We start from the raw sequence: 27,031 nt of genomic DNA, 5'->3' as shown, positions 1-27,031 counted from the left end.
GGATGTCCGATATGTACGGGGAGAGGTGGATGAAGCCCCCCCAGGAGGGTTGACACCCTCTGGGGGCCTCTTATTAGTTCCCTCTCCTGACCGCACCCTGTCTCATCTCCTCCACAGGTCACCTGCTGTGGAGGTCCCTTGTAGCGGGGAGAGGACCAAGGGCCCGGAAGTGGCCCTAGATGTCGACTGTCAGCCTCCCTGCCTCCTGCCTGCCCCAGGGCTGGGCCTGGCTCCCAGGTGCTCTGGGCTCAGGCTCTGCTGGGCCCTCTCTCCTGTGGCCTGGGTCTCCATCCTGGGAGCACCGGGGCTGCCCGCGCTGCCCTCCGGCCTCCTCCCTCGCTGTGCTCAGCGCCTCCCCGCCCGCCTGAGGAGTCGAGTCAGCCCCATTCGGGGGTGCGGTCTCTGGCAGAGTTAATGATTGCTCAGGGGAGGCGGAGATGGTGCCAAAGTCTGCCGGCTGTGTGCTGTAAGCCCCAGACGTGCCCACCTGTGCCTGAAGGTGTCCATCCGCCGCCCCCGCGGCCCCTTCCGGTGCACAGGTAGGGACCGTACAGCTCCGCTGCAGCGGGGCGTGGAGTCTCCTGCCAGGGGTAGGGACCAAGTGGGATCGTTGGAGACAAGGTGAGTTTCGGGGGTCCCACCCCAGCTGGTTGGGAGCGCTGGCCTCAGGGAGTGAGCACAGGCGCTGAGTTGGGCAGCCCTGGAGCGAGTCCCAGCCTGGCTGCCAGGCCTCAGTTTCCTTTACAGTGTGGGGCCAGTAATACTTCTTCCCAGGGTTCTGACAGCTCCGTCCTCCCCTTCTAAGGCCTTGGGTCGTTTAGACCCACTGAGGAGTTTTCACAAGATGGAAGGGAGGCGATTGCCCCAGGGGAATGAGTTAACCTGCCTGGGCCCCTTTCACAGGAAGCTCCAGGGGCTGAAGTCACAGGTGGCTGAACTGGGGGATCCAGAGTTGGAGGAGAAAGAGCTGGGCTCTAACCCTGACTGCTTTGGTTCAGATCCCAGCTCCATCCCGACTGTGGGTGGGCTCTGTAACTCTTCTGGGCCTTGGTTTCCTTATCTGTAGAACAGGGATAGTGACAGTGCAGGAAGGAAGCTGGAGAGGACCTTGAAACAGAGTTGGGCCTGTGGTCATGACTAACTCCAGTACCACCTCAGCCGGCACCAGGAAGGGTCTGGCTGGGACTAATGGCTTGATGGTCCCTACCTCTGACTCATTCCCAGGCCCTGACACATGTCATTGCCCTGGTGTACCAGGTGGAGATTCAGCTGAGAGCCAGGGCCAGGCCCGGGCCTCTTCCTGGAGGCTGGGACTGCTGGGTTGGGCAGCAGGCACAAAGCAGGGGCTCAGGGATCATTGGGATCTGACTGATGGAAACAGGCTGGGACCAGTGGGTGAGGACTCTGTGGTTCTTATTCGCACCCCAAGTCTCAGCAGGGAAACTGAGACCCAGAGAGGGTAAGGGCTTGCCTGGGGTGGCACAGCAAGTAAATGGAATGCTGGAATCGGAACCCAGAAGCATTTGATTCCATATGTATCTGTCTGCTGGCAAAGCAGCCTGGGTGATGGACTCTGGAAAGGGCTCCCAGCAGGGAGCTCAGTGGCCTTGGGGTCCACATCCTTGTACCAGGGCACCCTGGCTGAGCTGGTGTGTGCTTTGTGGGTACGGCCCCTATGGAGTCAAGTGGAGCCCAGACCAAGGCTTGCCCAGGGACTCATGGTTTTGGAGCCAGTTTGGGGTAACCCTCTGCCCTCACTCTGGGCATCCCTCTCTGAGCTTCTCTGAGCCTCAGTTTCCTCACCTGGACCCTGGAATGACCACTCCTACAACTGGGGAACAACTGTGAGAAAGCGAAAGTTAGAGTATGCGGTGAGCTGGAGGTGCTGGAGCGGTGGTGGCTGAGCCTGCCTGCTGGGGGCCGGTGGGTGAGGGCCACCTCCCTCTCTGGTCCCCTGGGTACCTGGGCAGGTCTGGGGTCCCCACTCCCTAAGCCTCCCAATTCTAGAAAGTCTTGGAACCATGGGCTGTTGAGAACTGTGGCTGACGCCTCCTCCCGTGCAGCCGGGGTGGGTGTGCCAGTCCAAGCTGCATGTCTCATGCGATGGAATCTAGAAGCCACCCTAATTTACCTTTGTGTCCTTTCTTACTCTTCCCTAAGCACTTTTTGAGAGTAGGGAAAGAGGGGGTGGGGAGGAAACTAATTTCTAGGATGTAGATAGTCCCATTTTTTAGAAGGCAAACTGAGAGGCAGAGAGGAGTTAAAAAGAGCCCCTGGGTATGGCTATGCAGTGACTGGGGGCTAGAGTAAGACTGTGCCTCCTCCACCCTCGTGCCTGGCTTCCCAGCACAGCGAGGCCTGGCGAAAGGACAGCCTGGGCACTGTCAAACGCAACTCCATTCACTTCTTGTCCATTTGTACCTGCTCTGTCTTCTGTCCCTGCTGGGGTCCCAGGAGCTTAGGGGACCAGAGGAGGGGTCACCAATGCCTGAACGTGGCTCCACACCTGACCTGGCCTTAGAGGGTAGAAAGAATTTGCACATTCTATAAGGCAAGGGAAGGCATCCTGGTCAAAGGAGACACATATGCAAATGCCTGGACAAAAGACAACATAGGGTGTGAACTGAGAAGAGGAGCATTCATGCCACCGGCCAGAACAGCTTGTATGGGGGGAGAGAGCCAGGACCTGTGAGGACCTAGCCTGCCGGACCAACGGGCAGCAAGCGTGTCTGGCAGCCAGTGGGAGCCATGGTTGAGGTTTGAGCTTGGAGGTGGCTGCCACCCAGTGAGGTGGGGCAGGTTCTTCCCGTGCCTTCCCCAGCTCACACAGGCTGTACAGTTTCCTCAGTGACCGAATCCAGAGGAGACGCCATGCACTGGAGGACTTTGGCCTTATTATGATTAAATGAGTGTGTGCTTGTAAAAGTCTCTGTGAGAAGGAGATGTGGAAACCCAGGGCCGACCCAGGCAGTGCAGGAAGGACAGGCAGGACCGCAGCAAGACAAAGCGTGGCACTGGTAGTCAGAGGGGTGGCATCCCAGCTCCGCCCCGACTGGCTGGGGGGCTTTGAGCAGGAGCATTAGTTTCCCTGGGACTCAGGCATAAGGGGGAGGTGACCACCATCTCTTCCTTCCAGGGGCATGGTGAGGACCAGGTGCAGGGAAAGTCTGTGTGCGCCCTATGCAAATGTCAGGGTTGTCATGTTGCTCTGAGTAAAGCTTCTGGAGGCCCCGTGAGAATGGGAGGGGGGCAGCTGGAAGAAACTCTGATGAGCGATGTGTAGCGGTGTGTAGGAAGGGGGCCTGGCCTCAGGCCGGGGAAAGAATCTGCACATTCTATAAGGCAAGGGACTGGCATCCTGGACGAAGGGACACATATGTAGGGACGGTGGGGAGCCTGGGGGGAGGGAAGGGAGGGCTCTGCAAGCCTGAGAGGAAATCTGGTTGACAAGAAAGGGCAAATCAGAAGACTAGAAAGAGAAAGCACAGATTTCCTGCTTTGGGTCCCAATCCCATCACTGACTGGGCCACGTCCCTTCCCCTCTGGGACCACAGTGTGCTGAGGACCAAATGGTAATGGGACAAAGTGCCAGACACAGCATGTGGCTGGGCCAGCCCCCTTCCCCTTGGGGCTGGACCTGGGGATGGGGAGTCTCCTTCCTGTCCTCCCAACTGCACTGAGGCAAACTTTGTCACGGTGAGGAGCCCACGGTGTGTCCCTGCGGCTGCATACTGTATGACTAACTGTCCTGTGGCTGCTGACTCACCTCTGAAGGAAGGGACACGAGAGAATAAAAGAGATGAGGGTGTCAGGTCCAAGATCACACTACCAGGAGATGCCAGACTGGCTGTGTCCAGCCAGTGTTAAAATACCCTGGAGTTTGCCCACACGGCGCACGCCAGCCGCCCACCACCATCACCACTGCTCAACTCCATTGCATCTCCACCCTCATCGTCACACGCGTCACCAGCGTGTCCATCCCCGCCTCGTCATCACCACCATCCGTCACAGCTTCCATCCCCACTGCCATCCCTACCACCCCCAACCACCCTGCTGTCCCGGTTCCCAGCCCCACGACCAGCTCCAGGACACCTCTCACTACACTTTGACCACGATTCCATCACGCCAGCACCTCCACAGCGTCGTCTCCGTCTCACTGAGGACTGTGGCTCAGCACATGCGATCCCGAGGACTGAGGACTTAGTAATTCCTCCCAATCAGCATTTTCCAACCTGGCTGAGTGTAGCCTGGCTGTCCAGCATGTGGGTCATCCCCAGCTATCATCTTTGGGGACTTTGGCAAGCCAGCAGTTTTCACAGCCATTTCCCAAGGGGCAGTGGTTAGTCACACTGCAGGTAGTGACCGGAAGACAGTCTGTGGCTTCATCCACATACTGCCCACCCTGTCCCTGACCTCTGCATTCAGTCTCAGGGCACAGGCAGGGTGGTGGGCATAGGGGAGAGACGGGAGCAGTTTCCATGGTGACTGCACTGGCAGTAGGAGTCCTAAGGTGAAGCTGATCCCACAAGATGCAGAAGGAAGGGATTTGCATTTGCCGAGCACCTACTGTGTGCTGGGAGCTGAGCTGGCACATTCCTTTCTCATTCATACTCCCCCACCCCAATCATTTATTAGTTATCCTTCACATCCTACAGGTGAGGAAACAGGTCAGAGACGGGCAGTCAAGGCCCAGTGAGGCTCTGCTGCTTCTCAGCTCTATGAACGCGAACCTTCAAAGAGGGAAGATAGTGCAGTGGTTGAGGGAGTGAATTCTGGCCCAAAATACCTGTGTTCAGAGCATGATTTTGTCATCGATTGTCTGTGTGGCCTCAGGCAAGCCCCTTACTCTTAGCCTTGCTTCCTTAGAAGTCACCTCAAAGTTATAGGTATAACAAGATTATGTGTCACATGTGCTTGAATCAGTGACTGCTACACAGTCGGCTCCGAACCCTGGGGTCAAGTTCAGGCTGGGTCTCTGGATCAAACTCAGCTCACCCTCTTGGTTCCCCCCAACTCCCCTTACCCTGCGACATCTGGAAAATGGGCAGAGGGAGATGGAGGCTTGGGGGAGAATCGCTGAGTGGTGGGTGCGCCTGGGTCAGACCCACACAGATGAGGCCTCCTACAGAGCAAGGCCTGGGTACAGGTACCCCTTCCCTGACGCCTCTTCCTCCAGGTGCTTTCAGACATGATGGCGCGGCCGTGGCTGTCCTGCCTCTTGCTTTCTGCTTTCATCATGTCTGGTGGGTGCCTGACCTCCCTGGGGACCCTTGGCAGAACCCTCCAGAAGGGAAAGGCTCCCTCTTCAGCAAACACCCAGCTTCTATGACCCAGCCCTGTGCTTGGCTGCCCTGGGGCGGTCTGGGGAGGAATACAGACTCAGGCGGCTGAGCTGGACTGAAGCTTGGCCAGGGGGACGGGTGTGGGCTCCCACAGGGGCAAATGGGGGGGGGGTCAGCCTTACAGGGGCGTCCAGTTGTTCCAGAGCCCTGTGTCCCTACAGTGGCAGCCAACGTGGCCCCGACGTTTCTGCCCAACATGACGGCAGTGAGGCTGCCTGAGGACCTACCAGTGGGTGAGTAACCATCCCTGTGCCCAGACTGTGCTAAACCCTTTCCCACAAGAGTCCCAGGCGGGACTTGCTCCCCATCCTGCAGCTTCAGGGCACATCATCGGGCAAAGGTGGCCTGAAGGGAGTTTGTTCCAGAAGTTTGTTTGAACCTCTTCAGCATTTTGGTCAAGGGTCCTCTCACACAGCATCAAATAATCCAGACTTACCCACAAGAATGGTCCTCCCGTTTTCTTTCTCTTTCAGTCATTCTGGTTTCCCCAAGGTGAAAGTATCCATTTGGTCCCATTACTTCTTTTACGCCTCTCACACTGGATAATCTTCTTCCACCCCTGCTTCCCCCCCCCCAAAAAAAAAGAGAGAACAGGCTTTAGGCTCAGCCTTTCATCACATCTGGCCAGAAGTTTGCAGTCAGCAGAGTTAGAATTAGGATCTCAGATAGCTAAAACTACCAGAGGAAGGAAGACACTGCATCAAAGAAGGTGAAACTCAGACTCTGCCCTGGCATTCAGAAGCTGGGTCTGGGTACACGGGGAAGAATGGGGGATGGGCTTTGTAGCCTGGGCATCTCTGTCCCATCTCCAGGTGCCGAGGCCTTTTGGTTGGCAGCTGAGGATCTGGACCATGACCCTCTGACCTATGGGATTAGTGGCACCTACGCCTACTTCTTCAATGTCACCCCAGCCACTGGGGAAGTAAAACTGGCCTACGCTCTGGACTATGAGGTAAAGGACAGTGGCCTGGGAAGGCCCCGTGAGGCAGACAGGCAGGCACAGAGGGCCCTGGGAGCCAGTGTCCCAGGGGTGGGTGCCCTGCCTGTGCTCTCACCTTGACTAGGGGCTAACCTTGGGCCCTTTTCTCCTCCTGTTGCAGACACTCTACTTGTTCGACGTTGTCATTTCTGTGACCGACCATCACAACAACCCAGTGAGTCGGGTGGGGTGTGGAGGGGAGGGTGGTTCAGGGATCAGAGGTCAGGGAATTGGAGCCCGCTCCTGACTGTGTGCCCCACTTCCAACAAGCGGAGAGAGCCCCAGTTAACGACAAAAAAATGGAATGTTTATTTATATCAAAATTATACTTGTCCACTTCTTGTTACACAATATGACCAAGATTTTAATATTTCTCATTAATTTAATTATATAAATACATTGTGTATATTATAGCACAACGAATTATATTATTAATTAATATACATATTAATGACAAAGCAAATGCCAAATGCCTTCCTACCCTGTGTCCTCTGAGATGATCCCCTTCACCTCCGTGGGCTGCATGTGTTGATATCAACACTCATATTTCTAAGTAACACACTTACACCACTATGCCTTGTATCTGTGAAAGTTGAGGATTCTGTCTCGATAAGATAGTCTCCAAACCCTATCCATTTAAAAAAGAAATCGTTTCAATGATGTGGATATTCATGAATACATTCTCTTTGTAAATATCTCAAAAATTGCAAATAAAGGTCAAGTCCCCTTGGGCGATCCTCCCAGCCCATTGCCGCTTACAGCGTCCGCGCTGTTGTGTTCTTTCGTGTTCTCACTAAGTGTGCACGTACCTATACGTATCCACAGAAGAAAGGGGATCGTTTTTTTGTGCATTTTCTGAAACGCATGTGGGATCCCACTGTCCGTATTGTCTTAGATTGCCTTGTCCACTGAACTGCCGGCTTTGGAGCTCTTCCAGTATCTGCACTCAAGGCCCTGTCTCTTTACTGTCTCTATTCCGGTGTGGGGACAGAGCATGGTGCTCTAGCTGGTCTGCTCTGATGGACACTTAGGTTGTCCACAGCTTTACATGGTCGTAAACAAAGCTAAAATGAACGTTCTTGTAACAGGACAGGCACATTTTAGATTTTTTAATAAGTGACTTAATGATGTCTTCAATTTACACTCAAATGGTTCCGTAAACATGGAGAGAGAGAGAAACCAAACATTGGGCAAACGTGGATGAAGGGGATGACGAGTTCTTTGTACTGTACTTGCAACTTTTCTGGCATTTGAAATTGTATCAAACAAAAGCCTACCCCAAACATCGCCTAATTGTCTGCCTGAGAAACTATGCCAAATGGCTCTCCTACCCAGATGCTCCTCACTTTCTTTTCTAAGGAGCCCTCATTTTCTGGGCTTAACTGGGTTTTCTCCCCACAGAAGGAGAAGAATTTGCAGGTGATTGTGGAGGACAGAAATGACAACGCACCCGTTTTCAAGAACACCGATTTCTCCACCAACGTCAGTGAGGTAACATCTGCCTTAATAGGATGTGTGTTTGTGTATGTGTGTGTGTGGGGGGAGGCAGGCATCCTAGAAGCTCTTCTCAGAGTAGAATGGGCCAGAGACAGCCAGCAGGAGATCCAGGATTGGGAAAAGCACCTGCTAGAAGGGGCGGCTGCTGGAACCAAATTTAGCGGAATGTAACCCTATGAACAATAGGTACAGCAACATTTGGCAATCAATTAGATTGCATTGGAATTCTTTCAGCTATGAAACGGAAAAAAAGGAATTGATTTTTCTCATGTATCTGAAAAATGTGGGGGTATATCTAGATTTAGGAATGGCTGGATCCAGGTACCCAAACCATGTCATCAAGAAGAGAGTTCTCTCTACCTCTCAGCTCTGCTTCTCCAGTTGCCTCCATCCTGGGGGTCTGGAGGTCTCCCCTGAGGTGATAAAAGTCTCCTCAGCAGCTCCAGGCTCATATCCCAGCAGCTTTGCAGCTTCCAAATAGACTGTGTCTTTCTCAGTGGTCCCAGCCAAAACCTTAGGGCTGATTCTCATTAGCCCGTTTTAGATCACGGACTCATCACTCTAGGGGTATGGAGTGCTCTGATTGGCTAGGTCAGCATCATGGGCCCTCCCCTCTAGTAAGGGGAGGCAGCCCCACTGGCTTCCTAGCTGTGCCTAGAACACTCCACACTCATCCCCACCTCAGAGCCATTGCAGCTGCTCTTCCCCTGACTGGAGCATCCATTTCCTAGAGCGTCCTGGAGCCAGCTTCTTCTTGCCGCATAGGTCTCTACCCAGGTGTCACTTTCTCAGAGAAGCCTTTCCAGACCGCTCAACTTAAAGCAGTCCTTCCCCAGTCACCCTCTCTCACTGTGGCCTGGGCAGGGAGAGGTGCCCTAGTGGTCCCTGAGCAGCAAACAATGCCACTCCTGAATCTTCATTACCACATGGCTTGACGACCCATGAGGTTAGGGCCCCCTGTGAGGCCAGACACTAGGCCTGTGAGGTCCAGACAGCCATCCGACAGGCTCTGATGGAGCACCTACTACGTGACAGAGGCTGTCCTTGGTGCTAAGGATCTCTGTGGAACAAGACAGACCTGCTTGCCAACCTCGATAGCTCTCATTCTAGTTAAGAGCACAGACACTCATCAGGGCGACATTAAATAAGCAGGCTTATTTCCGATGGAGTTGAGCTCCATGAGCCTCATGAAAGAGGCCACAGTGAGAGAGGGTGACTGGGGAAGGACTGCTTTAAGTGGAGCGGTCCGGAAAGGCTTCTCTGAGAAAGCGACACCTGGGTAGAGACCTATGTGGCAAGAAGAAGCTGGCTCCAGGATGCTCCAGGAAAAGGATGCTCCAGTCAGGGGAACAGCAGCTGCAAAAGCTCTGAGGTGGGGATGAGTGTGGAGTGTTCTAGGCCCAGCCAGGAAGCCAGTGTGGATGGAAGGTGAAGGGCAAGGAGGACATGAGGTCAGAGAGATGGGCGGTGGCCCGACCGTGGAGGCTATGGAGACAGCACGGACCATATTCTGGGTGGAATGGGGAACCACTGGAGGATTTTTAGTACCAGAGCGATGTGGTCTGGTTCATGATTTTCAAAGATCCCTTTGGCCACCATGTGGAAATAGAGAAGGTGTGGACAGAAATTGCAGGACCTGTTCCCAGAGGGCAAAGGCTCCCAAAAGAACCTTCCAGCTCTGTAGGATGCTGTTTGGAACCTACTGCTGTAAGCTATACAGAGTCCACAGAGATGTCCAATCAGGGGAGTGACACATCCTGGGTTCTGGAATGGTCGCTCTGCAAATGAGAAGCCAGCTCAAATGGTGGGGAGGCTGTGTGGGGAGAGGAAGAGTAGGGAGGAGGGATTCTGTGCCCTGCCCCCCGGCCCCCAGCTGTCTCTAGAGGCGTAGAGCAGGTGGGAAGAAAAAGGAGACTTCTGTGGAATGCTGGGTTTCAGGCCCTGGACGTTTCTGACATTATCCCTGTGGGACAGTTAGGGACACAAGCTCAGGGCAAGGGTGTGATGCGCTCGGGCATGACTGAGACGGATTGGAGCTCATAGGTGACGAATCCTTCGTTACAGACCCTGCCGGTCGGCTCCCTGGTGTTCTCTGTGCTGGCGGTGGACAAAGACACAGGGCCTGCTGGTGTGGTGAGGTACTTCATACAGGAGGTGAGTGCAGTGTGGGCCCCACTGCCCCTCACGGCCACCAGGGGGCAGCATCTCCCTGCAGGGACCTTGAGGGCTGGGTGAGGAAGGTGGCTGTGTGGTGGTCCAGCCCGGTGGCCAAGCCTTCTGCTGGTCCCCTCAGGACCTCCTGAGGGTCTAAGGAGGGTACCTGCTTCAGACAGGACCCTTCTTTCCACCCTCTTGCCCAGGGCAGTCTGAGCCTTTACCGAATCGTGTCATACCACATGATAGTGGAAACCGAGGCTCAGAAACGGAGGCTCAGAGAGGTTAAGTGACCTCGCGAGGGTCACAAGGCTGGTCCATGGCAGGGCCAGGATTCGAGCCCAGGTCTCTCAGAGCAGGTGTTGGGGGCAGGGCCGTCAGGAGCCTGGCCTGACTGCTCTGCCTCAGGTCATCCCGAGCACCGGGGACAGCAAGGACCTCTTCAGGATCCTGCCCAACGGCTCCATCATCCTCAATGGCAGCCTCAGCTACAACAACAAGAGCGCCTTCTACCAGCTGGAGCTGAAGGCCTGTGTGAGTGGCGGCGCAGGCACCGGCACAGGCAGGGCGGGCGGGGCTGCTGCCGGGCTCACGGAAGCTCGTCTGTCTCTGGCAGGACTCAGGCGGCGAGTACAACAACAGCGTCATCACCCAGTGCTCCTCCCCTGTCTTCCTGTCCATCTCTGTGGTTGACCAGCCAGATCTGGACCCCCAGTTTGTCAGAGAGTTGTACTCGGCCTCTGTGGCTGAGGATGCGCCCCAGGTGTGCCAGGGACTGGGGTGGGGGGCGGAGGGGTCTGGGTGGAGACAGAGGCAGAGAAAGGGTCTGGGCCACTGACCATGCCTCCTTGCAGGGAACCTCAGTGCTTAAGGTGGAGGCTGTGGATAGGGACAAAGGCATCAACGACCGTGTGACCTACCGGATCTCCAGTAAGAACGGGGGTGGCCCCAGGAAAAAAGGAAAGGGGCAGGGGTTCTGTCAGAGCCACTGGAAGCCGCCGCTCCTGCTGCCTCTTGCCAGACTCCACAAGGCCAGGCTGGTTTGACATCAGGCCAGACGGGGTGATCAGGGTCAGCGCTGCCCTGGATCGTGAGCAGCTGCTGAAGGACGATGAGGAGGTGCAGGTCCAGGTTACGGTGAGTGAAGGGCCCACCGCCGCATTTGCATCCCCGCTCCCTAACCTCTGACCTTTGATCTCAGCTCTCTGAGCTCTGGTTCTCTGGTCCTCTGACTTCCGCCCTCTGGCCTCTGATCTGCTCTTAGGCTACCGAGGAGCACCCCAACATTTATGGGCAGGAAGCCAAGGTGAGCATATGGGTCGTGCTGAGCGTGACAGACGTCAATGACCACAAACCCGAGTTTTTCAACTGCAGCCTCCCAGCCTGCACCTTCAGCCCGCAAGAGGCCCAGGCCAACTTCGTCGGCTCCGTGGATGAGCACGCCTCCACCCGCATCCCCATTGATGACCTCACCATGGTGGTGTACGACCCCGACAAGGCAGGCACCCCCAGATAACGGGGGGGGGGGTGGGCAGGCGGGACGGGGGAGATGGCTGTGGGAGGGAGGTGCACAGTGACCCGTAGACCGAAGTACCATGGGGCGTGGTGGGGGGTGAGTCGTGAGGGACGTGGTGCCAGTGATGAGTGCGGTGAAAATCAGAGTTGTTGGGCGACATTTGGAGATGTGGCGCTGGCGGGCAGTCCTGTGCTCAGGGCGGTGCCAGGTGGTGGTGAACAGAAAGGCAGTTGGATGGAGCTTGGTACTGGATGCAGGTAATGTGGAGGCAACAGACCCGTAGTTTTCGGTGGTGAAGAGAGAATGGTGATGGTGTCGGTGAAGTTGAGGGGTGCTGGGGTAGTACTGGCTATTGCGGATGTGGGCAGTGCTGAGACAGAATGGTCTGCCTGACTGGTAAGCTGGAGGGAGTTCTTAAGTGGAGGGTGGTATGGAGCGGTGGGCGAGTGGGTGGGACCGAGTGATGAGTAGCTGTGGATGGTGTTGGTTGTATTCGGTGATAGTGAGTTAGCACAAAATGTGGAGTGCTGGGTGGTATTGGGTGGTGGTAGGTGGGTGGCTGTGTGCAGTTGGTGTTTGGCGTTGAGTGGAGTGGAGGGGGTGTCGGCAATGAGGTGATGCTGGATGCTGCTGTTAGCACGGGTGATGGAGGGTGGCGCGATGTGACTGGGAAGGCTCATTGCAACGCTTTATGAGACTGGGGGGGTGTCTGGGCTCCAGGTCTGCAGGCCAGGCCGGGGGCCCCAGTGCCTGGGGAAGTCTCCTGATGAGCCCAGCGGGGTCATTAGGGACTGGTGACCAGCCCAGCCTTCCTCGTGCCTCAGTCTTCAGAGAGCTCCCCTCTCATGGTACCCCAGGGGGCAGGGTTACCTAAGGCAGGAGCCCATGGCCAGGGACTGGGGGAAGCTGCAGTGGGTACGTTGTGGGGGGTGGGGTCCCTACTACACAGTCCCCTCTGCAGGGCAGCAATGGCACCTTCCTGCTGTCGCTGGAGGGCCCGAATGCCCAAGCCTTCAGCATCTCCCCTGAGCGAGCAGCAGGCTCAGCCGAGGTACAGGTGCTGGTGCGGGACCCGTCGCTGGTGGACTATGAGAAGCAGCCCGTGATGCTGGTGAAGGTGAGGGGCGCTCTGGGCACCGGGGCGCACAGGTCGTGGGGTGCTGTGGTCCCCATGCTGCTGCCTCCTCTCCTGTCCTCAGGTCGTGGCCATTGACTCTGTCAGCAGGAACTCCTCTGTCGCCATGGTGACCGTCCATCTTAGAGACATTAATGACCACAGGCCCACATTCCCTCATGGCCTGTACAACCTCAGTGTCCCCGAGCACAGTAAAAATGGCTTTGTAATCACCGACAGCATCCATGTGAGTGACGAGGGCCGGGGCCGGGCCGGGCTGGAGGGGCACGGAGAAGGGCAGACCAGGGACGCTGGCCCTGACCGAGTCTCCGTATCGTCTAATGGCTTCAGGTCCCAGCAAGTGTGCATGCATGTTTGAGTGTGTGGGGGGTTGTGTGGGGTGCCTATGTGTGAATCTGTGTCAGGGGGCTCTCCCTTTGTGCCAGGAAGCAGTACAGCCCTGTCCCCAATTGTGTAGTTGGCAACGAGTGCCATCACTTCCAAAGAGTGTGCCACTGCCCGTCTCTCTGCCTCACAGGCCTCTGACCCAGACACAGGTGAGGGGGGCCGCATCACCTACAGCCTGCTTCCAGGGAGTGGGTATGTGCTCAGGGTGGGCAGGGGGTGGGCAGGCGGGCAGGTGGGTGGTGGGTCTAGGCTAGTCAGATAAAATACAGGGCATCCAATTGCAATCCATTGCAATTTCAGATAAACAACGAATCTTTTTTTTTTTTTTTTTTTTTTTTTGTATAAGTAGGTTGCAGATAGTCTGTGGTACACTACATTTCATTGTTTAGTTGAAATTCACATTTAAGTGGCACCCTGTCCTTTCACTTGCTCAATCTGCACAGGGAAGACATCTTTGAGGTGGACCCAGCTTCAGGGAAACTGATGGTGAAGAATAGTGAGCTGCTGGACAGGGAGAAGCAGGCCGTGTACTACCTCACACTGCAGGCCACCGACGGCGGGAACCTGTCGTCCTCCACCATGCTGCATGTCTACCTGCTGGACATCAATGACAACGTGCCGGTGGTCAGCGGCTCCTACAACATCTTTGTCCAGGAGGAGGAGGGCAATGTCTCTGTGACCATCCAGGTGCGAGCCAGCCTAGACCTGGTGGGTAGGGTGGGGCAGGGCACCAAGCCTGGCCCTGTGGTCGTGCTGGCCCTGGGTTGGAACCTGGGCTCTGCTGTGTGGCCCATTCAGTCTCTCTGGGCCTCTGTTTCCTCTTTGGAAAATGAGGGCGATCGTACTATTTATTTCCCAGGTCACTGGGGAGTAATGAGATACTGGATGTAAAGTGCTCAGCACAAAGCCTAGCACAGAGTGAGCCCCCCAAACATATTGCTCTTTTAAATTCAGGCCTCTGCCTCATTCCAAAAAGGATTTGAGGTGGCTTAGATTAAAAAGTAAGGCAAAAGTATGGAAGAAATAAAGAAAGAGGGAAAATAAAGATGGCATTTTTAAAGGACACAAAGATAGATCTAGAACCCAGGGCCACACAATTGCTAGGAGTAGGCTGAAAATTCAGTTCTGAGCTTAATGGCCAGAGCAAAAAAGGAAATGAGATCAACAGCCGGGTTTATGGAGTCTATGAGATAAAAACACACTACTGGCTCCAGAGAAACACAGGAGAGAAGCTTCTCCCCTGAGTCATCTGAAAAGGAGTCTTGTGAGAAGTGGGAAACCAGGTTGTTAGAATAACGTACACGTGACCATGGAGCCCTCCCGTCTTTCTGGAGCTGTGGTTTCCAGAGCATGTTCCCATTCCTGATATGACCGACTTGTGAAGCAGATGCTCTGCTCTAATGGTCCCATTTCACAGAAGGAAAAATCTGAGGCTTAAAGATGTCAAGTGACTTTTCTGTGGTTGCAGCGCTGGGCTGGACATCAGACTTCCCTGCCCTGAGACTTGGGCCTTTTCCCTGCTCCTTGATGCTTCTCACCCCCGTCTGTGAGCTCCTTGGGCAGGAGCATGTCAGATCTGCTGCTGTAACCCCAGTGCCCAGCGTGAGCCCAGAGAAGCACTTGGTGAAGTAGCTGGCCTGAGGTCAGGGTACTGAGGGATGAACAGATGGGGTCAGGCTTCTGGAAAAACCATCTCTGGCTGCCTACCCAGGAGTCACTTAATAAACAAGATTCTAACAGAACTGAAATGAAAGAGCTGAAGTTGGGGGTGCGGGCAAGGAGGAAGGGGAGAGAACTGGCTCCACGTCAGCGTGGCCCAGCGCTGGATTCAGAGCCACATTGCCGAGCACCTACTATACCCCAGGCCCTTTGCTGGGCCCCAGGTGTCCTGAGATGAATCCACCATAATCCTGCCCCGGCTGACTCTCAGTTAGGGAAGAACACCGGACAGTCACTCAGGGGTGTCACTTGTGCTGTGTTGAAGGTAGCACAGGGGTCGTAGAGGCCTGGGGGAGACTCCAACCTGGCCTGGAGTCAGGCAGAAAAGGTGTAAAGGGTATACAGGGTGAGGGGACAGCATGTGCAAAGGCTCTATGGTATTCTCCGTGCAGGATCACCCCAAAGGCAAACCCAGCATGTGACACACACACACACACACACACACACACACACACACACACACACACACTGGGTAAAGAAGCAGCTATTTTGAAAATACAGCACTAGTCATCATGGAAAAATCAGAATCTTGTCAGACTTCACACTTATTTTATGTTTGTTTGTTTAAATTTTGAATCTCTATAATATACTGCCCCCATGCCCTCCTCCCCACTAGAATATCAGCTCCAGAAGGGAACTGTCTTGATCCTGGCTCTATTCCCAGTGCCTGAAACAGGGCCGGGCACATGTGCAGTAAACACTGGGGATGAATGAACGACCTCAGTGTTTAAGATCTCAGAAGCTCTTGCAAGCTGTTGATGGGACCCTCTTAGTTGGGAGACTGAGGCTGGGAGATTGGCCAGCATCCCACTGGCTTCAGGACCAGTTACTGTCCTCGGGGGCCAGTCTGTGGGGGGTAGTCGGGAGGGGGGAGCACCTGAAGGCTGATGCCAAGCGCTGCTTATCTGCACAGGCTCATGACAACGACCAGCCAGGCACCAACAATAGCCGTCTGTACTTTAGCCTACTGCCCAGTCCCTACAGCCACAACTTCTCAGTGGACCCCGATACAGGGCTCCTCAGAAACCTGGGGCCCCTGGACAGAGAGGCCATCGACCCTGCCCTGAGGGGCCGAATTGTGCTGACCGTGCGTGTGGCTGACTGTGGCAACCCTGTCCTCAGCACCGAGGTCAACGTCAGCATCACTGTGGAGGTAAGGCCTGGTGCAGCCGGGGTCATTGGGCCACGATGGGCCCTGCCTGGGGGCCCCTGAGCACATGGCCAGCTCCTCACCTCTCCCCAATTAGAGTTACATGTCTGCCCTTTGCGGTATGGTGGGTAAGAGAGCTCTGGAGCCAGACTGATGGGTTAGAATCCTGGCTCCCTACTTGTGTGGCCCTAGGCACGCAACCTCTCTGTGCCATAAAGTTCCTCATCTGTAAAATAAGGATGAGAATAACATCAAATGAGTTAACAAATGGAAAGTGCTTCGAAGAGTGCCTGAGCCATAGAAGGCACTCAGTAAATATTAGCTCTAGTTGTCATTTACAAATCTACTTGACACCCTCCTATGTCCCACTACCATTCAAAGGGGAAGAGAAGGGGCAAAACTCAGCATTTATAGTGTCTATTGCACACCCAGCCCTGCAAGGTAGGGGTGGTTATTACCATTTCATTGACCAAGAAACTGAGGCACAGAGAGGTTGAGTAGATTGCCTAGGGTCACAGAATGGGGTTTTGAACCCAGTCTGTCTGGTTATAAGGTTGCTATCAGCCCAAAAGTCACCTTCTTGCACGCAAGTCCTGTAAAAAATGTGCGTCTCTAAAATGTCCATGATGTGGATGACGCCCCCTAGGGGTCGTGCAGTGCACCGCGTCCCCCACCTTACACAGCCGCCCTGTGTCGCATTGGGTTGGGAAATGGACTTTCCTACAAGGATCAAAGTGACCCCTCAGGGAAAATGGAGAAACAGAAGCTGAATTAGGACTTGTCAACTGTCCTTGGAGTGGAAGGAGGCCACAAAGAAGGAAGAAAGCAGAATTGCATTTAGGGAGTGAGTAGGTCCTGGACTACTACCCATTTTGCAGATGAAGACATTGAGGCCCAGAGAAGCCACATGTGAGGCAGAGGTGGAGTTGGATTTGACTGAGAGCTGTGCTCAGCCACTCCTGCGAGTTAAGAAAGTCTTGAGAATGCAGAGGCTACGTGCATTGAGCCAGTTACTCCATTTCTGGGAAATCACCATCAGAAAATGTCTAGTTAAGAGGAAGAGAGCTTGTTTTCAAAGATGTCCATTCTACTGTTATTTAGAAAAAGCTGAAAGCAAAAGCAGGTGCCTGTGGGCTCCCCGGGGGAGGGCTGGAAAAGCCAAGGGCACCCCCAGCACACACGAGTGTTAGGGGCGGAAGCGATAGGCGATGTTGGCTCCATGCTGTGACAACAGTGGCAGCGCTTTGTCTATGCAGGTGGCCAGGGCCAGAGAGAGACAGTGAGCACAGAAAACAGTGGGCTTCTGAGGGCAGGGCCAAGTCTCAGCCCTGCAGTTGCCTGAGTACAGAGCAATGTCCACTGTCAGCTGAGGGCAGGAGGGACAAGAGGGAAGAGGGGATGAGGGAAAGCTCGGGTTCCAACATGTTTGTGGAAACACAGTGGTATTGGTGCCAACATGATAAATCCGGGAGGTGGGAGCCAAACTTGGGCAGACAGGGACACAGGCGGGGACACGGAACCGTCCTTCCAGAGAACAGGGTCTAAGACAGCTCTGAGCGTGGCTGGAGAAGCAGAGGCCTCTGAGCCCCAGGTGTGAGACCTGGGCTAGTTCTTTCCTCTCCAAGGCTGTTCCCTCCTCTGTGAAGTGGGCAGTGCTGTCTGCGGAGACCACACAGTCTGTGCCTTGGGCCAGAGGAAGTGGTGGTCTCTCAGATTGGCTGTGGGGAGGTTGAGCCCTGGGGTCTCCGGAGGTCCCTGGACTCAGAGCTGCCCCTGCCTGCAGGACATCAATGATAATGTGCCCATCTTCAGCCAGTTGAGCTACACCTTCCCGGTGAAGGAGAGGGACCTAGGTAAGTCCTCCCTGGGCCAGGCTGGGCGTGGGGTTCTGGAGCCCAGTGTGGCATCCGGCCACCCCCAGGGAGGGCCTGAAGCTCCTGAGGGAGGTGACAGCAGGGGGTGCCTCCAGGTGGCCAGGCCAGGGGCCCCTCTGAAATCTGCCCCTGGTCCACAGGGGTGCTGGTGGGTGTGGTGAAGGCCTGGGATGCAGACCAGACGGAAGCCAACAACCGCATCAGCTTCAGCCTGTCAGGGGGCGGTGCCAGCAACTTCGTGATCCGAGGCTCAGTGCTGCAGTCTGGGCAGGCCGAGGGCCACCTCAGGCTGGCCTCAGACGTGAGCCTGGACTACGAGACCCAGGCCTCCTACAACCTGACAGTGAGTGCCGAGAACCCAGACCCCCAGGGGGCTGAGGCCACAGCAGGAATCTTCGTGCCCGTGGAGGACGTGAATGATGAGCCACCCACGCTGGACGCGGCCTCGCTCCGGGGCATCCGTGTAGCTGAGAATGGCTCGCATCATGGCCTGGTGGCTGAGGTGGTTGCCCGGGATGTGGACACCACTGCCCAGCTGGAGGTGCAGCTTGTGGATGTGACCTGTACCAAGGCTGGGGTTGACGTGGGCAGCCTGTGCCACGGCTGGTTCTCTGTGCTGGCCAACGGCTCTGTGCTCGTCAATCAGAGCGAGGCCATCGACTACGAGACCTGTGACCTGGTCACGCTGGTCGTGCGGGCCTATGACCTCACAACGGACCCCCGCTTCCAGGCCTACAGTGACAATGGTGAGGCGCCTGGCCTGCAGGGCTCGCAGGCTGCAGCTTAGGGGCCATGGGAAAGAGCCCCCGACTGGGGCCTGCAACGTGCGGGTTCAAATGCTGGCTCCAGCTGTCTCACGGGAAAGTCATGACATCTCCCCAAGCCTCAGTTTCCCTGTCTGTCAAATGGAGTAGGTTGGCTGTGCAGATCAAATGAAACCATGCCTATAAAGCGTTGGTGCAGTGCTTGCCACATAGTAAGCACTCAATTAGTGCTATTATTTTGTGAGGTTGTGTAAAGGAAAGTGCACACTTCAGAGTCAGATGTGTGCTCGTATCCCACCTCTGACACCAAGTAGCAGTGATAGCTGTATTAACAGTTAGCATACACTGAGTCCTTACTACAGCCAACAGCTATGCCAGTCACCTTGTAAGCATGCCTTCATTTCACTCCCACACAACCCACGAAGTAGGTAATCCCTATTCAATTTTATAGATGAGGAAACTGAGGCACAGAGTGGGCAGTTTAATAACGTCGCATACGTAGCTAACAAGTGTCAGTATGATGTTGTGCTTGGGTGAGATATACCTGGGTTGGGCTCAGTCCTGGCCCACTGCTCTGGCTGTGTGACCTTGGATAAGTTGCTTACTCTCTCTGAGGTCTGGGAAGGAAACTCCCTCCCACAAAGGCCAGAGGAGACTGAGTGGGCATCTGGGGTCCAGAGCAGGGGAGGCGACTGAGCACGGGTGGTGCATGGAGGGAGGCTGCTGGGAGCATGGCTGAGGCCCAGGCATTCTGGGCAAGGCCTTAGACTTGAAACCAGAGCCAGCCAACCTTGTGTCCTAGGAAGCCTCCTCATCACCATTGAGGACGTGAATGACAACGCACCCTATTTTCTGCCTGAGAATAAGACTTTCGGTAAGCAGCAATCCTCTCCTTCCCCACCCGCACTGTACTCTGCCAGGACTACCTGTGGGCAACTGCCATAGACCCTCCTCAAGTCCCAGGTGGGCCCTTAGAAAGGGAAGAAGGCCCCTCCAGTCCTGCTTCTCCCCCAAGGTTCCAACAGGAGGGGAGACCTGAGTGTTTGCCAAGGCTGCGCCCCAACTCCTGTCTGATCCTGGGCCAGGCCTTCCCTCTCTGGGCCTCAGTTTCCCCATCTGCGCAATGGGAGGTGGATGACCTGTGAACGAATGGCTCAAGGGTAGTTGTATGGGGGTATCTGGTGGTAGAGAGGTTGAAGGCAGTTTTGAGGGGAGGAGCTGAGCTTGGGGTCAGCACTAGGCCAGCTGGGCACTGGCCCTGACCCCACTGACCCCTTCTTGTCCATACTTGTAGTGATCATCCCAGAACTTGTGCTGCCCAATCAGCAGGTGGCTTCTGTCCGGGTAAGTCCCTGGCTTCAGCCATTGTCTGTCACATTAGTTCCAGGAGACATAGGGCAACGGCCTTCAGGCCCTTGAGCCACCTCCAAAATGTTTTAACACTGGAAAGGAAACGTATTGGCTCCACCATGTGAAAAGAAAGCCCAGAATGGAAATGAACACCTGCCTAATTGATATGATTAAACTCCATTAATTGTTAAATTTAGTATTCATAAAAATTTCATGACCATAAAAACCACTTGCAGGCTAGATTTGTCTCACTACACTAGAATTCCTGAGTATTACAGAGAAATTGTAGCAACTGTAAATTAAATGAGTTCCTTGTAGTTAAATAATTTCCAGAGAAACATAAAAAGACTTTCAATTTTTGTTATGGTGTTGGATGCAGTGTGTTTAGTAGGGGCAGTGGCTATGCCATGCAGAGTGTGAAGCCTCCCACGCAGCCAGAGGCCCGGGCCAGGCCGGGTCTCTTACTGACCTGGGGAGCCTCCAAGGCTTTCTGGAACTCAGTTTCCCTCCTGGACAAGAAGCTGGCTGTGGTGTCTGGTGCCACTCCCTGTGCTGTGGCAAGGGCGTGGGTGCAGGAGATACACAGCCCAGCCTGCCCCACTGAGAGCCAAGTCTTTGGTAAGAGGGGGACTCTCCTGGAGCCTCGGTTTCCTCCCAGAAAATGGGGATAGTAATTCTCCCTCACTAGGTTCTTTCAAGCCTTAAATGGTCAGTTTTCCAATCTCCAGCCAATTGCCTTCCAATGTCATGAGTCTGGCCACGACTTTGAACAATTTCTTTAAATCGACTCCTTTTGAAACTTAAACACCAGCTTTGGCTGCATCCTGAGCAGTGATGTCAGTGGACTCGTGTCTCTGTGTGTTGGCTGTGTTTTCCTTTAAAAGGCACTGGAATGGATAAAAATGTTTGTGCCTTCTCCCCCAGTCATTTCATGGTCCAGGAGGGGAAGTTGTACTCTCGTTAGTAAGCACTGAAATGAGGGCTCCCAGGGAAGGTGCCTGGCACACAGTAGGTGCTCAGGAACTCTGAGTGTTCCTGTGCTTGTGTGTGTGTACGTGGTAGTGGGTGGGGGGAGCAGGGCAGGATTTCCACATGAAAGGGACTTTGGAGCTGGGGAGCCAGAGGCAGGGACTTGCCCAAACCTGAGTTTGTTTAAAGCATTTTCTCAGTTGGGTGGCCCGTGAAAGGCTGATAGAGATGATGGGGACCAGCCTCCCAGGCCACCCTGGCCTCTGATTCCTGCTGGAGGTGGAGGGATGCCTGGCCTGGTCCACAGATCTTGTCCCTTCTTGCTCCCAGTCTAGAGACAATGACTCAGGGAGCAACGGGGCCATCCTGTTCTCCATCCTCCAAGTGGATTTCATCACTGAGGATGGGACCGTGATCCCTTTCCAGGGCTTCTTCCGGGTCTCCACCTCCTCGGAGGCCAACACATTCATCGGCAATATTGAGTAACTGTGGGCAGCCCCTGGATGGGGGCGGGGGGAGCCTTGGTGGGCCCTCGAGGCAGTGAGTTCCCCATCGTTGGCGGTAAACAAGTGGGTTCCAGAGAACTCCAGCTCAGGTTCCAAGACTGAGCTGTGCCCTCCTACCTTCCATAGGCTGGTGACCAGCCTTGATTCCACTCTCCGAGGTACCTACCAAGTGACAGTTCAGGCCCAGGACCAACCTTCCGTGGGTCCTGCCCAGGCATCCAAAATCACCCTGAATGTGAGCTTTGGGTCCTGCCTCCAGCCCCCAGTGCCCTCTGCCAGCCCCCGGGTCCCTCGTGCCTCATCTCCCCACATGCCCTCCTCTCGTAGCTCTTCACTGTGGACCAGAGTTACCGTGTGAGGCTGCAATTCTCCACGAACAAGGAGGAGGTGGGCGCCAACACGGAGAAGATTATGGCGTAGGTCTGGGGAGCCTGGAAGAGGGCTGTGGGGGAGAACAGGGCCTGTGAACCTGGGCCCTGATGAGACCTGGTTGGAATGTCTCTCAACCCTGTCCCCGACACACTGTGTCTTGCCCCTGTCCTTGACCCTGTACCTGCACTTCCTTTCTGCTTGTCCCTAGAAGACTATGGTTTGGCTGGGCGGGAGAGGCATCAATGAGGCTGCCATGTACAGTTGCTAAGGCTGTGTACTGCACAAGAACACTCTGCTTGCTTAGCTGTAAACCCAACCCCAGAGGAAAGGGCTTCCTTGTTTGTTTGCACAGAGGTGTGAGTTGTTTAGCCAATGGAGCTGTCCAGAGGAAGTGCCCCTTTCTAGTTCACACAATTCCTAATTCCACTGGCAGAGCTCTGGCCATAGGCCTGGGGTAAGGGCCTTATCCCAGGCCTCTGTGACACCTGCCCCCTTTGTAGGGCTCTTGCCCAGGCAACCAGGACTACTGTCTACATTGTGGACATTAAGGACTTGGACTCCACGGCTCGGTGAGTGCCCGCAGGCGCAGTGTTGGCTGAGGGAGAGAAGCAGCAGCAGCCGGGTCTGCTGGGCAGTTCTAGGCTGCTGACTCTTCACCCCTGCCCCATGCCAGGGCCCGAGGCCGTTCCTACCTCGATGCCTACTTTGTCTTCTCGAATGGGTCAGCCCTGACACTTGATGAGCTGAATGTGTGAGTGGGGTGCCCTGGGGATGGGCAGGAGGGGGACCAGGAAGCCTGGGGGATGCCAATGTCCCTCGGGCCTGAGCGGGGCTCTGTGGACAGGTTGATCCGGGAAGACCAGGACTCCCTGACACAACTGCTGCAGCTGGGGCTGGTGGTGCTGGTGAGTGCCGGCAGGGCGGAAGTGATGGGGGATGGGGCAGGGCACACTGACCCCAGAGCCTCCCTCACACCCCTTCTTCTCCAGGGCTCCCAGCAGAGCCAGGAGTCAGACTTGCTGAAGACGCTCTCTAGCACCATCATAGGATTGGGAGTGGCTTTGCTGCTGGTCATCATGATCATGACCTTGGTCCTCGTGTGTGTCCGAAAGAGGTGCTACTCCCATCGCCCTGTCTCCAGCCCCACCTCTCCAACCCCTCAAGACATGGTGGGGAGGGAAGAGAAAGAACTTGGGTTTAGGTGCCAGGTATATCTGTATTCAATCCCCAGTTACCTGTTGTGATATTTTGGGCAGGTCATATCTCCTCCCCAAGACTCAATTTCCTCATCTGCAGAATGGGTGTGACACCAGATTCCTCAAAGGCTTCAAAGAAGCAATGTGCATCTCACACTCAGCAAGATGTCTGGCACATACTGTGCATTTAATAAATGCTGTTTCTTTTCCCCTTTCTAATACATTTGCAGTCAGCAGCCACATCTGGGTTTGATTCTAGGCCTTGCCATTAGCTAACCGTGTGTCTTTTGGCAAATCCTTTCTCCTCTCTGGCTCTTACTTGTACTCTCCACAAAATGGAGTGATCATTCACACCTGCCAGGGTTGTTGTGAAGACACATCCCCAGGGCCTGTACTGGGCGCACAGTGGGTGTGCAGGGAAAGTAGTAACCCTTTTCCTGGTTCCCCACAGCTACCAGCGGAAGCTTTGGGCTATGAAGGCTGCCAAGGAGGCCCGGAAGACAGCGGCAGGGGTAATGCCCTCAGTCTCTGCCATCCCCGGGACTAACGTGTACACCTCTGAGCGGTGAGCAGGACGTGGAGGGTGGGTAAGAGGCCCCTCAGGACAGCTGAGGTCCGCGGCTGCTTGACTAGGCCTTCTCTCCAGGGCCAATCCCATGCTGAACCTCTCCACCAAGGACCTAGGCTTTGAGAGTCAGTCCTCCTCCAGCGACCTGGATCACATCAGGTGAGCAGTGCCCCTCAGCCAGGCTGGGTGGTGGTGATGATGGTGCTGGTAAGGGTGGTGGCGGCGGTGATGGTGGTGAAGATGGGTCTGGTGGTGATGGTGGTGGCGGTGATGGTGGTGAAGATGGGTCTGGTGGTGATGGTGGTGGCGGTGATGGTGGTGAAGGTGGTAGAGGCAGTGGTGGTTCTTGACACGGACAGGGAGGCCTGGGCCTGCCAAGTGTCTGAACTCCATCATCTCCCCCACAGCCTCAATTCCCTGGACAACAACTCCGTGGACCTGGAAAAGGACAAACAGGAAACCAAGGCAAGATGGAGGATGAGTTGTTGTCCGGGGATTCTGACTTGGGGTCCTTCTCTGAAGGGGTGGGGTTCAGGACAGAGCTGAAGGACTGCTGCTGACTTGGGCATGTCTCTGCTCCAGGCCTTAGGACACCCTATGGCTCTGGAATGGGGTGTCCTTGCTCCTTTATGGTTCATCGTGACCCTGGGCGACTTCTCCCTCTGGTTCTGTTTTCTCACCTGTAAATGGAGATCAGAACACCAACCACGCAGGGCTGTTGAGAGGATGAACTGATAGTGGGTATAAAAACCAGCTGGCACAAAGCAAATACTAAAAAATCTGGTTCCCTGCCTTTATAGCTTTTATATAAAAGCTGGCAGGGTAGGGGAAGAGATCTGGAGGAGAATATAACCTGGCAAAGGAGAGCAGGTAGGTTCAAATAAACAATAGGCCCATCATTTGTTTAATAGGTTAGTTGGATCGATTAGATCAATAGCTCACACAGCCTCGGCTGCTGACTGGAATCCTGCGGGGAGCGTTTTAGAGATGCCGTGTCATAGCCCAGGGATTCTGATCCGACGGCTGAGATGGGCCTGGCATGAACATGTGGTTAAAGCTCCTGGGGTTCTCATGTGTAGGCAGGATTGCGAAGCAGAGTAGATCAGTGGGCGGGGTGGGGGATGGGTCCTCTCCCTAGAGGAGCAGGGAGCCAGAACCGGAAGAAACTACCATGTCTCCTTCCCACTTTGAAAACCACCACTGGAGTAGAAGCTCTAAGGCCCACTGAGCTTTAAGTCTGCGGTTGTGTGTGTGTGTGTGTGTGTGTGTGTGTGTGTGGTGGGGTGCAGTATCCACTCACCATCACTGTATCCACTCCTCTCTGGGTCCTGCCCTCAGCTGGGCTCTGCTCTCTGGGGTTCGCCACCTTTCCTTCATGCTTCGGTACTTCCTTTCCCTTGAGGACGCCTTACATGGAAACACTCGGTGGGTGTTCTTTCAAAGCCTCTAGTGGGTGTTAAAATACCAGAATGTCGCACAGGGACCAGGCTGTGACATGGAGACCTCCAAACGGGCTTCTTAGGATGGGGGTCATAGATGGCAATCCAGGCTACCAGAAAGTGCTGGAGACCCCTGGGTGGGTGGCTCATCTCTGGCTGAAGATGGTTTGAGGCAAAAATTCCAAAGCACATGTCTTGGGGGTACTAAGGCAGAAGGGAACAGTCTTACCTGCCAGAGCTGTAACCAGACAGGTGGCTCCTGGCAGAGGCCAAAGCTGACCCCCAGAGGAGAGTGGAATCAGGGGCCCCAGCAATGGGGCTGGACCTGTGGGCTAGGGAGGGGCAGGGAGCTCTGAAAGAAGTCTAGAGAGGGAAGGGGCCAGGCCACTGAGAGCCTTCAAAACCAGGATAGAGCCACGACTGTCCTGGTATGAGAGGGGGTCATTATATTTCCAGAAGCTTCCCAAGGCGCCACCCCCTCTCCTGCAGCAGTTGGTGGGCCTTGGGGTCTCTGGGCAGGCCCTGGGGGCACGGGGCCTTCTCAGGAGCTGGCTGCCCCTCCTCTCCCTTGGCTGGGTAGGGAACACAGCAGTGAGGGGCTTTTTCCTTGGATCCCTGGTACCCTGACTCACCCAAGACCTCTATAAGTGTGTGTGGCAGGTATGAGATAGCTGAGATATCGTTTAATCCAAACTTTTTAAGCAACCGAGGCCAGAGAGGGATGCTGACTTGCCCAAGGTCAGAAAGCTCGCAAGGCCAGGGCACACCAGAACCTAGGTCTTCTGTCTCCCAGGCCAGGTCACATTTTCCTGGGTTACTGTGTCAGCAGCTCCTGTGGAGAGTCTGTGGCAAGGGCTCCAGGGAGCACAGGAGAATGGTTAGCCCATCCTGGGGCCCTCAGATGTCCCACTGTTTACCAGGGACTGGAAGAGCTCCAGTCTGGAAATAGCCCTTGGCGTGTCCTGGGGAAGGTGGTGGCAGAGGGGACCCTGCCCCATAGTGCCCCTGCTGTGTAATTGAGCCTGGGCCTGGCTGGTCCACAGGAGGGTGAACTTGTGAGGTGTGTGTGTGCATGTACGCAACCTGTCACCTGGGGAGGGGGAAGAAGAAAGGCAGGGAGATGAGTGAGTGAGCACCACCATGAAAGGGTGGGACTGTGGGTGCGACGTGTCCCTCTGAGGCTGGCCGGAGATGTCACATTGAACCGGGGTAGTGTTGTGCTGTGGACAAACTTTAACGCCAGCAAAACCAGCGGCTCAAACCCTGCTCTGCCCCTCTGGCCGTGCAAGCCCTCCAAACCTGTTTCCACACGATCCTTCCCTCAGGGGGTTCCTGTGGGTATTTCAGGTAATGGATTTACTGCACCCAGCACGGTGCCTGCCATGGGACGCAGGTGACAGGAACTGTGCTGGACTGGCTCCTTGGCACAGGGCCGAGGGCCTGGCATTATTCAGGACTGGGCAGAACGCCAAGGAGCTGCTGTGTCCATGGATGGGGCAGAGGTCAGAGGAGACAACCTTAGGCCCAGCCCTTTACCTGAGCCCATCTGCACCTCCAGAGGCCATGGCCACCTCTGGAACACAGCCAGGAAGCTGGCACTCCCGCCAAACAATCATCTGGTTGGAGGCGTGAAAGCCTACCCACTCCTGTAGGGCCTGGGGAGATCACCCCACCCCTGCCCGTCCTTCACCTCTCCCCTCTCTCTTCCCACAGATGGAGCCCCTGCATAGTTCAATGGAGCCAGACGCAGAGCCCCTCAGTGTGGTGCTGTCAGGAAGAAAGGCAGGCACAGGGGGACAGCAGGACAAGCTGTCATTCACCAATGCTGGCCTAGACACCACAGACATATGATGGGGGCCCTTCCACCCATCCCTAAATGGGCCCCCACTCTTCTGGTCTACCTCAGAAGATGACCTGTCTCCCCCAAACTATGCCTACCCTCCCTGAACATAATTACTCTGCACCCTTCTGCTTGTAGCCAATCACAGCTAACAAGAGTTGGGGGAAAGTTTTATTACCAATGTATATTGTGACAGTTTGTAGCCAAAAACTGTGGCTGGAGGAGTGGGGACAGGGGTACTTGATTGATCCTCAGGGACTTGTGGGGCTCACAG

General features: G+C 55.2%; 1 protein-coding gene across 1 annotated transcript; it reads left to right on the top strand.

The window, feature by feature from the left end:
- Positions 1 to 461: 461 nt before the first annotated feature.
- On the top strand, positions 462 to 26,942 carry CDHR2 (cadherin related family member 2). Its single transcript, XM_033096291.1, has 32 exons — positions 462 to 621; positions 5,177 to 5,243; positions 5,504 to 5,575; positions 6,155 to 6,294; positions 6,443 to 6,496; positions 7,723 to 7,812; positions 9,883 to 9,972; positions 10,381 to 10,506; positions 10,589 to 10,735; positions 10,827 to 10,902; positions 10,994 to 11,109; positions 11,237 to 11,470; positions 12,450 to 12,605; positions 12,688 to 12,849; positions 13,141 to 13,202; positions 13,454 to 13,697; positions 15,643 to 15,882; positions 17,663 to 17,732; positions 17,894 to 18,499; positions 19,320 to 19,391; positions 19,812 to 19,861; positions 21,167 to 21,318; positions 21,469 to 21,577; positions 21,670 to 21,758; positions 22,215 to 22,283; positions 22,388 to 22,465; positions 22,559 to 22,619; positions 22,704 to 22,828; positions 23,362 to 23,475; positions 23,557 to 23,637; positions 23,886 to 23,943; positions 26,631 to 26,942. Exons 2-32 carry the CDS (start codon positions 5,189 to 5,191, stop codon positions 26,766 to 26,768), a joined length of 3,936 nt encoding a protein of 1,311 aa, XP_032952182.1. The 5' UTR covers positions 462 to 621; positions 5,177 to 5,188; the 3' UTR covers positions 26,769 to 26,942.
- Positions 26,943 to 27,031: the final 89 nt, after the last annotated feature.

Source organism: Rhinolophus ferrumequinum, chromosome 24 (assembly GCF_004115265.2).
Source record: "Rhinolophus ferrumequinum isolate MPI-CBG mRhiFer1 chromosome 24, mRhiFer1_v1.p, whole genome shotgun sequence".
In the NCBI taxonomy this organism is placed as follows: domain Eukaryota; kingdom Metazoa; phylum Chordata; class Mammalia; order Chiroptera; family Rhinolophidae; genus Rhinolophus; species Rhinolophus ferrumequinum.
The sequence above is the reverse complement of the archived record's forward strand: the minus strand, read 5'-3'. Positions and strand labels throughout refer to the sequence as shown.

What these genes read in the sequence shown, in the direction of transcription:
- CDHR2 (XM_033096291.1), top strand. Translation starts at nt 5,189, where the DNA reads ATGATGGCGCGGCCGTGGCTGTCCTGCCTCTTGCTTTCTGCTTTCATC. An exon ending in CATCCAAAATCACCCTGAAT is followed by an intron (nt 21,578 to 21,669) that starts GTGAGCTTTGGG and finishes CTCCTCTCGTAG; the next exon opens with CTCTTCACTGTGGACCAGAG. An exon ending in AGCTGGGGCTGGTGGTGCTG is followed by an intron (nt 22,620 to 22,703) that starts GTGAGTGCCGGC and finishes CTTCTTCTCCAG; the next exon opens with GGCTCCCAGCAGAGCCAGGA.